At 40.7% G+C, this 12,660-nt stretch overlaps 2 protein-coding genes across 2 annotated transcripts in view; both read left to right on the forward strand.

The window, feature by feature from the left end:
* Nucleotides 1–1,715: 1,715 nt before the first annotated feature.
* PHPT1 (phosphohistidine phosphatase 1) lies at nt 1,716–9,863 on the forward strand. The gene is made up of 3 exons (XM_027849378.1): nt 1,716–1,937; nt 7,272–7,396; nt 9,551–9,863. Exons 1-3 carry the CDS (start codon nt 1,772–1,774, stop codon nt 9,641–9,643), a joined length of 384 nt encoding a protein of 127 aa, XP_027705179.1. The 5' UTR covers nt 1,716–1,771; the 3' UTR covers nt 9,644–9,863.
* Nucleotides 9,864–12,607: 2,744 nt separating this feature from the next.
* MAMDC4 (MAM domain containing 4) overlaps nt 12,608–12,660 on the forward strand; it is a 14,493-nt gene continuing 14,440 nt past the window's right edge. Inside the window, exon 1 of the mRNA XM_027849612.1 lies at nt 12,608–12,620. Coding sequence (XP_027705413.1) covers nt 12,608–12,620 — 13 coding nt within the window. The remainder of the gene's footprint in view (nt 12,621–12,660) is intronic.

Raw genomic sequence — 12,660 nt, forward strand, 5'->3', positions numbered from 1 at the left:
CTATCTTATACCTGCTTAAAACTTTTCAATGATTCCCTGATTTTTTTTTTTAATCAGATAAAACCAAAACCCCTCAGTCTAGCATTTACACAATCTGGCCCCAACCTTGCCTTTCCCTCCAGCCTTTTTTGGTGAGTAAATGCAATAAAAGTAAACTGAGGTACATACTCTGAGCAAAATTAGTTTATTAACAATGATTTGTATAACTATTAACAAAGCAGGTCAGACTGGCCACCTCAGTAAGACCAACAACTCCAATGAGAAGGGGCAACCTTCTTTCTTGACACACAGGAATGGAGAGGGTCTAGGTAGTTTTGGAACATTGCAATTGGCTATACTTGGAAAAAGTGGGTTGGCATTCAGGAATGGCTAATCATGCCCTTTTCTAACAATTAAGTAATGTTATTTGTTTCATGGGACTCATTTGCCTCTTGTAATCTTTGTTAGGGGACCAGTACCACCAGGTTTGCTGTCCTCTTGGGGGAAATCAAACTTCCCCTAATTGCACAAAAACAGACCAGTACAGATGACATCTTTTGGGGAGTGGCACCAGGTTAAGCTGTTTGGGCCTTACAGATAACAAAAAGAAGTCCCAGGGACTAACAGCATGAATGATAACAACATTCCCTTTCAACCACGCCTTTAAACTAACTCAGAGGGAAAACTGCATCCCTGAGTAAGAAGAGTTCAGACACATACTAAGTAAATTATAAAAATCAATACAGCAGGGGCAACTAGGTGGCACAGTGCATAGAGCACTGGCCCTGGAGTTGAGAGAACCTGAGTTCAAATTTGGCCTCAGACACTTGATGCTTATTATGTGTGACTCTGGGCAAATTACCTAACCCCACTGTCTAACCCCCCCCCCCAAAAAAACAATTACATTGTAAAATCGATATAATAGAAATATTAATTTTCATCTTTTCACACTTTAAGCTCCAACCAAAATGTACCTCACTGTTTCTATAGCATCCCTTGGCTCACAGACCACCTTCCTTAGGAGGCCTTCCCAAACACTGCTCCTTCCAACAATTTATCCTCCCCAAACAAGGGCTACACTTCTCTCTTAATTCTACCGCACGTTGTATATTGATGTCACTATGTGTGCTCCCTCCTAAAACTGAATTTGAGAGTCAGCCTTGAGTTACCCTGACATCAGGCTTCTGTTAGTGGGCTCTGGCACTTAGTACTTAACTGAACTTGAGTAAGAAACCTGCCCTCTCTGGGCCTCAGTTTCCATGTCTGCAAAATGAAGGGGGATTGTGTTCCTATGACCTGGGCCGTCTGAGTCTCCCTTCACACAGAGCAAAGGGTCTTGAACACAGCGACTCTGGGAATATTGTTCGGGGAATGAACTGAATAAGCATCTCTTGTGTGCAATGTGACAGGCTTTCTCCATAAACCTAAAAACAGTCCTCCTACACACAGATCCCCCGAAACCCGCAAATCCTCGTGCATGCAAGGTCCTCTATCCAAGGCAAAGAAATTTTCCGTTTTCTGGTTGAGAAAATTAAATCGCCTTTCCCCGTCCGTAGTTGAACCTATCCCTTAACGAAAACAACCGCGTTGTCCGTGATCACCTAAGTTCTGATTGGTCAATCACGTCGCTTCTACGATTCCATTAGTTAGTCGGACAGCGATGGAAAGCACTCCGGATAGCGTGATTGGCCACCCTGAAGATTGCGCCCGCCCTCTACGCGCTGATCAGAGGGAAGAAGGAGAAAGTGTGTTGAGCATTAGTGGGAGGGGCCGGTTTGCGCGTTGCGGAAAGATGGCGGAGGCCGACCTTGCTCAGATCCCGGATGTGGACATCGATCCAGACGGTGTCTTCAAGTACGTGCTGATCCGAGTACATTCTGTGCGGGACTCCAAGCCCAATGGCCAGGACTGCCCAAGCAAAGAGATCGTGCGCGGCTACAAGTGGGCCGAGTACCATGGTGAGGAAGGACTAGACGCGGCCATAGGAGCGGCGGCGGGGGAAGGTGGGGGGGAGCAGGGTGGGGTCTAGGGGAGAGAAGGAACGAGCCCATAGGCTGAGCCCTCAGTGAGCGGGCGGGGCCTAGAGTTGCGGGCGGGGCCCCGAGTAAGAGGTCAGGACTGAACCCCACGTGGACCCGAGGGCAGCTCACCTGGGCGACAATAAAACACTCTTTGGAGGCAGTGGATTCCCCCATTTGGCTCCTTCCAGCGGCCGGATGCGTCAGTTCCTGTGCCCTCCTCCAAAATCCCAGTGGCTCCCATTGCCCACAGAAGGCTGTGCAGTTGTTTTAATCTCAGTAACTACTGTGGTACAGTGGAAAGAGCATTGGATTTGAAGTTTGAGTGCCTGAGTTCAAATCCGTGCTCTGACACTTAACCATCTCGACTTTGGCCAGTCTCTTAACCTCACTGATCCTTATTTTCCTCATTTGTAAAATGGAGGCATTGGACTGGACAATCCCCGATGCCCTTTCCACCTCTAGAATACATAATGTGACTCTGAACATCTACCTTTCATCTCCTACTGCCTTGGGTGCAAGGGCAGTAGCATCCTCATCTTGGCGGGAATGGAAGAGGAAGAACACTAGTGTGGTGAAAAAGGACACCAAAGGAAGAGTCAAGAGGCCAAGGCTGTCCTCACAACTCGGCCACTTACTAGGTGTGACTTTGGGAAAGTCATTTCCCATCGATGAACCTCAGTTTCTTTTGTAAAATGGGGGTAATTATCCCTGTCCTGTCTTCCTCGCTGTTAGGAGGCTTAAATGAGAGGTAGTTACAGAATCGTGGAAAAAGCATTAGATTTGGAATCCGATTACTGTATTCAAATGCTGGCTCAGATACTTTTTAACATGTATGCTTTGGGCAAGTCATTTAACCAGTTTCCTCATTTATAAGATGAGGAGATTGGTTTAGATGATCTCTTTAAGTTCCCTTCCAACCCTAAATCTATAAAAGTCTATGATAATGGCTCACATTTATATAGCTTTTTCTAAGATTTGCTAGGTTTTGCATACAGTATCTCATTTGTTCCTCAAACTAATCTAGTGAGTTGTTATTCTCATTTTACAGATGGGAAAACTGAGGCTCTAAACTTGCCCAGGTCACAGCTACTAAATGTCTAAGGTTGGATTTAAACTCAAGTCCTCATCCAAAACTAATGAATATTAAGATATACAGCACTTTATAAACCGTAAAGTGCTATTCACACAAAAGGATTGGATTTAGATCCTTTTTAAAGTTCCTTATAGTTCTAACATTTTATGTTCAAAGAACAGGTAAGTGGTTATTATAATTATCATCACTGACATAGAAGAGACATTATTCTAAGGCAGAACAAATAGGCCCTTTCAGAACTCACTACTGTTTTCTTTGGAAATTGATTTGGATAATGCAATAAAAATAATATTCAATAAAGAGCCATGGAAACATAGATAGAAAATTAATTGGAAACTAAATAATGTAGTACTAAAGAATGAGTGGGTAAAAGAACAGATTATAGAAACAATAAATAATTTCATTAAAGAGAATGACAATGAAACAGCATACCAAAATTTATGGGATGCAGCCAAAGTAGTAGTTAGGAAAAAGTTTATATCTCTGAACACTTACTATCAGTAAAATTGAGAAAGAGCAGATCAATGAATTGGGTATTCAGTTAAAAAAAAGTAGAAAAAGGGGCAGTTAAGTGGTGCAGTGGGTAGAGCACTGGCCCTGTATTCAGGAGGACTTGAGTTCAAATCCAACCTCAGACACATAATACTCACTAGCTGTGTGACTCTGGGCAAGTAACTTAACCCCAATTGCCTCACCAAAAAAAAAAGTAGAAAAAGAACAAATTAAAAATCCCCAATTAAATACCAAATTGGAAATCCTGAAAATCAAAGAAAGATTAATCAAATTGAAAGTAAGAAAACTATTGAATCAACAAATAAATCTAGGAGCAGGTTGAATGGGGAAAAATAGATAAACCATTTTGGTAATTTGATTGAAAAAAAAAAGGAAAGAAAACCAAATTACCAGTATCAAAAATGAAAAGGGCAAATACACCACCATTGAAGAGGAAATAAAAGCAATAATTAGGAGCTATTTTGCCCAATTATATGCCAGTAAATATAAAAATCTAAGTAAAATGGATGAATATTTACAAAACTATGTTACCCAGATTAACAGAAGAGGAAATAGAACACTTAACCCTATCTCCGAAAAAAAAAATTGAACAAGCCATCAATAAACTCCCTAAGAAAAAATCACCAGAACCAGATGGACTCACAAAGTGAATTCTACCAAACATTTAAAGAACAATTAATTCTAGTACTATATAAACTATTTGGAAAAATAGTCAAAGAACGAGTTCTACCAAATTCCTTTTATGACACAAATATAGTATTGATACCTAAACCAGGAATAGTGAAAACAGAGAAAAAACTATAGACCAATTTTCCTAATGAATATTGATACAAGAATTTTAAATAAAATGCTAGCAAGGAGATTACAGCAATATATCACAAGTATTATACATTATGAACAGATGGGATTTATACTAGGAATGCAAGGCCAGTTCAATATTAGGAAAAGTATCAGCATAACTGACCATGTAAATAACTTATCCAACAAAAATCATATGATTATTTCAATAGGTGCAGAGAAAGCATTTGACAAAATACAGCACTCATTTCTATTAAAAACTCTAGAAAGTATAGGAATAAATGGAGCTTTCCTTAAAATGCTAAGTAGTATTTATCTAAAACCAACAGCAAGTATTATCTATAACAAGGATAGCTAGAAACATTCCCAAAAAGATCGGGGGTGAAGCAAAGATGCCCATTATTACCACTATTTTTCAATATTATACTAGAAACACTAGCTACAGCAATAAGAGAAGAAAAAGAAACTGCAATGAGAAATAAAACTATCACTCTTTGCAGATGATATGATGGTATACTTAGAGAATCAACTAAAAAACTAATTGAAATAATTAACAACTTCAGCAAAGTTGCAGGGTATAAAATAAATCCACAAAAATTAACAGCATTTCTGTATATTACCAACAAAATCCAGCAGCAGGGGATAGAAAGAGATATTCCTTTAAAATATCTGTAGATAATATAAAGTACTTGGGAGTCTGCCTACCAAGACAAACTCAGGAACTATGTAAACACAATTATAAAACACTTTTCACACAAAGTCAGATCTAAACAATTGGAAGAATATTCGTTGCTTATGGCTAGGCCCAACCAGTATAATAAAAATGACAATTCAGAGGCAGCTGGGTACGAAGTGGATAAAGCTCAGGCCTTGGAGTCAGGAGGACCTGAGTTCAAATGTGGCCTTAGACACATGACATATACTAGCATTCTGACTCTGGGCAAGTCACTTAACCCTGATTGCCTCACTAAAAAAAAGGCCAAACAAAAAAGTGACAATTTTACCCAAATTAATATACTTATTCAGTGCTATACCAATCAAGCTACCAAAAAATTATTTTACAGCAATAGAAAAAATAATAACAAAATTCATCTGGAAGAACAAAAGGTCAAGAATATCAAGGGAATTGATGGGAAAAAAAATGTGAAGGAAGGTGGCCTAGCCTTACCAGATCTCAAACTGTATTACAAAATGGCAATCATCAAAATAATCTGGTCCTGACTAAGAAATAGAGTGGTGGATCAATGGAATAGATTAGGTACACAAGACACAGTAGTAAATGACCATAGTAATCTAGTATTTGATAAACCCAAAGATCCAAGCTTTTGGAACAAGAACTTACTATTTGACAAAAACTCCTGGGAAAACTGGAAAACAGTTTGGCAGAAACTAGGTATAGATCAACAACTCACAGCATATACCAAGACAAAGTCAAAATGGGTACATAATTTAGATACAAAGGATGATACTATAAACAAATTATGGGAGCTTGGAATAGTTTACCTATCAGATCTATGGATAAGGGAAGAATTTATGACCAAACAAGAGATAGAAAGCCTTACAGGATGTAAAATAGATAACTTTGATGACATTAAATTAGAAAGGTTTTGCAAAAACAAAACCAGTATATCCAAAGGACAGCAGAAAGCTGGGGAAAAAATTTTATAGCAAGTATCTCTGATAAAGATCTCATTTCTCAATCAAATTTATGAGAATACGAGTCATTCTCCAATTGATGAATGGTCACAGGATATGAACAAGCAATTTTCAGATGAAGAAATCAAACTATAGTCATATAAAAAATGTTCTAAATCACTATTGATTAGAGAAATTAAAATTAAAACAACTCTGAGGTACCACCTCACACCTAGCAGATTTGCTAATATGACAGCAAAGGAAAATAATAAATGTTGGAGGGGATGTCAGGAAATTGAGACACTAATACACTGTTGGTGGAGTTGAGAACTGACCCAGCCATTCTGGAGAGCAATTTGGAACTATGCCCAAAAGGTAATAAAACTGTGCATACCCTTTGACCTAGCAATACCACTATTAGGTATGTATCCCAGAGAGATTTTAAAGGAGGAAGGGGATGGGGATGAAGGACTTCATTGTGCAAAAATATTTATAGCAGCTCCTCTTGTGATAGCAAAGAATTGGAAAATGAGGGGATGTCTATCATTTGGGGAAAGGCTAAACAAGTTGAGGTATGTATGATTATGATGGAATACTCATGTGCTATGAGAAATGATGAGCAGGATACTTTAAGAAAAACCTGGGAAGACTTATATGAACTGATGCAAAGTGAAGTGAGTAGAACCAGGAGAACATTGTACACAGTAATAGCAATATTGTACAATAATCAACCGTGGATGATTAGTCTGTTCTCCAAAATACAAAGATACAAGACAATTCTGAAGAACCTATGGTGAAAAATGCTATCTGCCTCCAGAGAAAGAACTGATGGAAGCTGAATGCAGATCCAAGCATACTGGGTTTCTTTTTTTTTAAACTTTCTTTATTTTTCTTGTTTTGTTTTGTCTGTGTTCTCTTTCATAACATAACTAATATGGAAATATGTTTTGCATGACTGCAGGTGTATAACCTTTATCAAATTGTTTACCTTCTCAATGAGGGATAAGGAGATTGAGGGTGGAAGATAATTTGTAACTCAGGTTTGTAAAAATGAAGGTTAAAAATTGTTTTTTCTTGTAATTGGAAAAAAATAAAATATTAAAACAGAAAAAAAAAGACATATAAAGAAATTGATTTGGAACCCTTGGGGTCAGGGAAGGGCTAAATGGATCTGTGGTAACATCAAGATCAAGGCTGTCTTTGTGATATCATACTGTTCCCTCTTCCCGCAGCTGATATCTATGATAAAGTGTCAGAGGAAATCCAGAAGAAGGGCTTTGACTGTGAGTGTCTGGGTGGTGGGCGAATCTCCCACCAGAGCCAAGACAAGAAGATTCATGTGTACGGCTACTCCATGGTGAGCTCTACCTGGAATTATTTTTGCATGGAGAAAAATGTGGTTCCCTTTCTTTAGCCAGAGCCTATATCCCTGACCCTAGCTTGCTGCCTTATAGATAAATTCATTCATTCAGTAAACATTTAATTAAGTACCTAGTGTATGCAGAGCACTGGGAGCTGCTAGGGGACTATCATATATTGTGCTACTCTTCATGGGGCTTAGAGTTCAAATGATTCAAACACAGATCGTTATAATATATAACATTACATGATTAGTGCATTAAACAGTGACAAAATATATTGCTATGTGAGATCTTTAAGGTAGTGTGGTATAGAATGAATCAAGGTGGCCTCTGAGTCAGGAAGACTAAGTCACTTAACTTCTCAGTCAGTCAATAAACATTAAGTATGGAGCCCAAGGGTGTCTCTCAAGGTGCTGATCTGAACTGGTACAAGTTTTCAACAGGGTCTCCCTACCCTGATGAAATTATAGGTCTAATAAAAAATATGAGATCTCTTTAAGGGGGGAATTTTTATTACTCTAACTAAATATGTTATTGGTCATTGACTAGAGAATGTGGATGGCTTAGGAAAACCCATCCCCATTCCTGCAACAACAACTCAAAGGGCACATGACTCCAAGCAAAAGGGCATCTAGTATATGAAACAAGGTCCATCTATGAAAAGGCACTAACTATGATGTGGAAAGGAAAGACATTGTCCCCAGACCTGACCTGAGAACTCTCACCTGATTTGTGCACATTGGCCATTCATTTCCCTTGGGTTGGAAGAGCAGGGTAAGGCTTCAACTTTCAGCTGAGGGCTAGTCTACACTAGAGGATTGACTGTCTCCTTAAGAATTTGGCCTGGGGGTAGCTAAGTGGTGCAGTGGATGGAGCACCGGCCCTGGATTCAGGAGGACCTAAGTTCAAATCCTGCTTCAGACACATAACACTTACTAGTTGTGTGACCCCAGGCAAGTCACTTAACCCCATTGCCTAGCCAAAAAAAAAAATAATAATAATTTGGCCTGCCCTTAATTGGGTCACTGGCTCTGTGGTGGTAATTAGGACTTATATGTCTGAGTCTCCCCTGATCTCTGTAAAGAGGCCATAATACCTGTTAGCTGGTGAGATATCATGCCCCTGAGAGACTGAAGGTTCATTTGTCCACTTCCCTTCTTTTGTTTCCTTTCTGTTTCTTCAGGGTTAAGAAATAATAACAGTTAACACTTATATAGCACTTTAAGCTCTGCATAGCTCTTTACATATATTATTTTGTTTTAAACAGGGTGCCCCTCTTGTCAGATTCTACACTGGCCCTACCAACCTATCCCTTTTCTGTCTGTCTCTCCAGCAGCAAGAGTCCATCCTCCCCCACACTGGCACCCAGAATACCCCTGACCTTAGAGCAACAAGATCATGTTGCTGGCCTGGCTCATGGCATTCAGAGCCTTAGAACTGATTTCTGTGATACAATGTAAAGCATGTTGAATTTTGCATCATAGGACCTGAGGTTCATATCCTAGCCTTTTGATTTACTTTCTGTGTGATATTGGGCAAGTCGCTTAGCTTTTCTGGGCTTCATTTCCTCATCTGTAATATGAGGAATTTGGAGAAAAAAGCACAGACAAGCAGGACAGTTTTGAAAGTAATATGTAGAATTTATTATATACTTTTTTTGAAAAGTGAGTAATAGAGATTCACAGTTTCACATTCAGTCATCTTTTTATGTTCTGCTATGTATATGGATATTCCCTTTTTTTTGGTATTAGAGTTCAGAATAAAAAAATAAACTTTAAATGAAAAATAAAAGGAATTAGACTGAGAGTTATAACCTCTCAGGTCCCTTCTTTCTCTAAATCTGTGAGCCTGTTTCCCTACTGAGAAAGGAAAATATGTATGGGCTGGAGAGAAGGTGGAAGGGAAAAGAAGAGGGAAAATGTATGAAAAGGTCCAAAGGCTGAGACCCTAAGCTTGGGGTGAGAGACTAGTTCCATGCCCTAGAGCTAGGAGTAGAGTTGGAGATTTGCCATCAACTGTCTTGGGGTGTGCTCTGAGGTAGGCATGGGATATATGGGGCATCATGGTGGATGAGGGTAAGGGCTGTGGGACAGAGGAGTCAGGATCCCTGAGAGACCCAAGAATCTGACAGTATTGTCTCCTTTCTGTAGGGTTTTGGACGTGCTCAACATTCTCTGTCAACGGAAAAAATCAAAGCTCACTACCCCAACTATGAAGTCACCTGGGCTGACGATGGTTACTAATGGGGCCTGCATTGCTGCCTGCATAGGCTGTCAGATTTGTCCTTGAACTCTTGTCCCCCACCTTTTTGTTTTGTTGTGTTAAGAGGGCATGTTGGTGATACCCTGATGTTTGCTTCCTGTTGTGCCTTCCAGTGCTGTGGTGCCTAGCTGGGCCCCAAGGTGCATTCAGGCACAGAGTCCCCAACTGGAATTAAAAGTGCTGGGCCCTGGTTTATGTGTTTGGCTGTGTCAGACCTTCATTCATTTTCAGTACCTGACATGTATGAAGCACATGCTGTGTGCAAAGCATTGTTCTGAGGGTTGAGATTACAAAGACACGGATTTCACCTACCCTCAAGGATTTCACATTTTGTTGAGGGAGGATACTCAACATATATAGAAATAAGTAGATAAAAAGGAATGATAAGAGGGCTCATAACTGGACCAGAGTGAGGAAGAGAATCAGAAAAGATCTCATTTAGGTGAGAGTATCTCTGTGGGGTTCCTTTATGATATTATGGCCATACGAGACTAGAAGGGATGAGAGCTGGAACCAATATCGGGGCTTAGCCATCAAGAGGAGCCTTGTATGCCAGGTCTTCTCCGTACCCTCGGAAAAGCCCCTCCCCCAGCCCCATGATCTCCTGCTGAACCAGGCCAGTCCTAAGCTGGGTTTGGTTTGGTTTGTTTTTTCATCTCTGACTGAACCAGTCTCTAATGACAGGAAGAAGACACCTTTATCCATTTTTGAGTGAAGAATGTCTCTAGTGTCAGTACATTGTTTTCTTCATTCTTGCTGCACCAAGTACCAGTGAACCTGCTGTTCCCTTTTCCATGGGCACCTGACCTCCTGTCCCACAAATGAGCTAGCCAAAGGCCAGTGTGGTATGAGCTGGCTCATCCTGGGGCTGAAGGGCAGGAGAGCACCAGTTCAGCCCTTTTAGGGCCTGATAAGGAGAGGAGGGGGAACAGCGTCTTCCCCAGCCCCCTGTGCCTACTCCTAAGGGCTTCTTTGCCCCAGTTTATGACCTGATTGCCTTTGCTTGAGGCCACTATCCTCAAGGACATCTTGGGAAGGGGCCCCAGCAGACCTTGCGTAATTGAGACCCAGGTTCTGCCTTTGCTTGCTCAGGCTCCACCCAACTCAGTAACAGTGCCCCTAAGTGTTCCATTTACCTGAATCTGTACTCAACAGTATTTGGTAATTCCCCAAACCCAGGAGACTTGGAAACAGGGATCACTTTGCCTCCTAAGGGCCTCAGTTAGTCCCCAAATCCCTTAATGATGACAACTAAAATGAGGTTGGGGCCACCTGGGTAAAACCAGCCCACATTTTTTTTTAATGTTTTATTCATGCCTTTTTGTTTTATACCACAGTTATTTCCTGATATCCACCACTCCTGAATCCCTCCCTTGTATCAAAGACAGTTAAGCAAGTAGGGACTGCATCTGGGAAAATATGCCACGTTCTGTATCTGTAGTTCCTCACCTCTGCCTAGAGTAGGAAGTTAATGTTTTTTCATCTGTTCTCTAGAACAGATTTTGGCCAATGTAATTATTCAACATACAGCTGCTTTTAAATGTAGTCGCCGCTCACATCGTTCTCCTGGTTCTAAGTCTTCCCATGTTTTTCTGAATTCCTCAAATTTGTGGTTTCTCTTGGCACAATAATACTCCATTATATTCACATACTACAGTTTGTCCCAACCCCTTCCCTATCAGGGGGCACTCACTATGTTTCCAGTTTTCCACAAAATATTGATATGAGTATTTGGCTATATATGAGGTCTTTCTGCCATGGACCTCCTTGGGGTACAATGCCCAGTAGTGGTATCAATGAATAGAAACAGTTTAGTGATTTTTCTCACATAGTTCCAAATTTTTCTAGAATTGCACAGATTTACAGTTATAAATAACTGCTCAAAGGATATGAATAGTTCTCAAAGGAATTACATCAGCAGACCACATGAAATGCTTCAATTTTAATAATAATTGGAATATAGGTTAAAACTCCAAGGCCATACTTTACACCTTATATCAGAATGTAAATGATGACAAAAAACAGAAATGGTCCAGATTGGCAAGGCTGTGAAAAGATAGGTACACTGTCTTGTAGATAGTTGAGATAGCTCCAATCTTTTTTATAGTCTGGATAAATCCACCTGTTTAATGGGTTGGAGAAGTCCAAGGTAGTATCAGAGCAGAGGAGTAGCCTCCTTCAGAGTCTTAGAATAATAAAAATCACAGTAGGCTAGCATGAGAAGAGACCTGGGGGATCATCGGGCACAACCCTCTCTATATAGGTGAGATCCAGAGAGGAGAAGTAACGTCCTAGGTCACGTTTGGCTGGCAAAACCTAGACTAGAAACCAGGTTTTCTGTTCTCAAGCTGTTCTCCCTCAACTCATGCTGCCTCCTGCTACCTAAATGCATGCAAAGAAACACAGTACATGAGTTGCCATGTATTTATCTTGAATGAGATGATCAAGTGCTTTCAGGGACCAGAAGCAGGACAGTGGATTTGGCCAGAGCCAGTTAATGGAAGGGAAAATTGGGCAGAGCCCATTCCCCCATACCAAGGCAACCCGCCAGCAGTGGAGTCAGCAATTGCTCCACCGACCCCAATTTGTGCTCTAGTGACTTCCCTTCACTACCAATTAATATCAAACTCCCTCCTCTGCCAATTATGTCCCAGCTCCCTTAGCTCAGCCCACAGTCTCTATTTAGCCTTCTCCAGCTTCAAGCCACTAAGGCTTTTCTGCCCCTGTTTGGGGCACTCCTACTGCTCATCCCTTCCTGCCTAAACCTGTTGGTCTTAAGAGGCCAATAATCCAACAAACCCATCTGTGCTGCCTCCTGACTTCCAGCTCCTGCCCAGCTTTCTAATAAAAAAGATTCTCTTTCAACTTGAATTTATTCCTGACTTTGAGGGTCTGACCTTCAGCATCTTCTCCATGGTTGATTGGTTGTTGATGGTCTTACAACGATGGACCCTAAAGGCAGAGCCAAGCTTGTGTATTTTTCATATGCTGGGCAGAG

The sequence above is a fragment of the Vombatus ursinus genome, unplaced genomic scaffold, assembly GCF_900497805.2.
Source record: "Vombatus ursinus unplaced genomic scaffold, bare-nosed wombat genome assembly UNPS02000580.1, whole genome shotgun sequence".
Lineage (NCBI taxonomy): Eukaryota > Metazoa > Chordata > Mammalia > Diprotodontia > Vombatidae > Vombatus > Vombatus ursinus.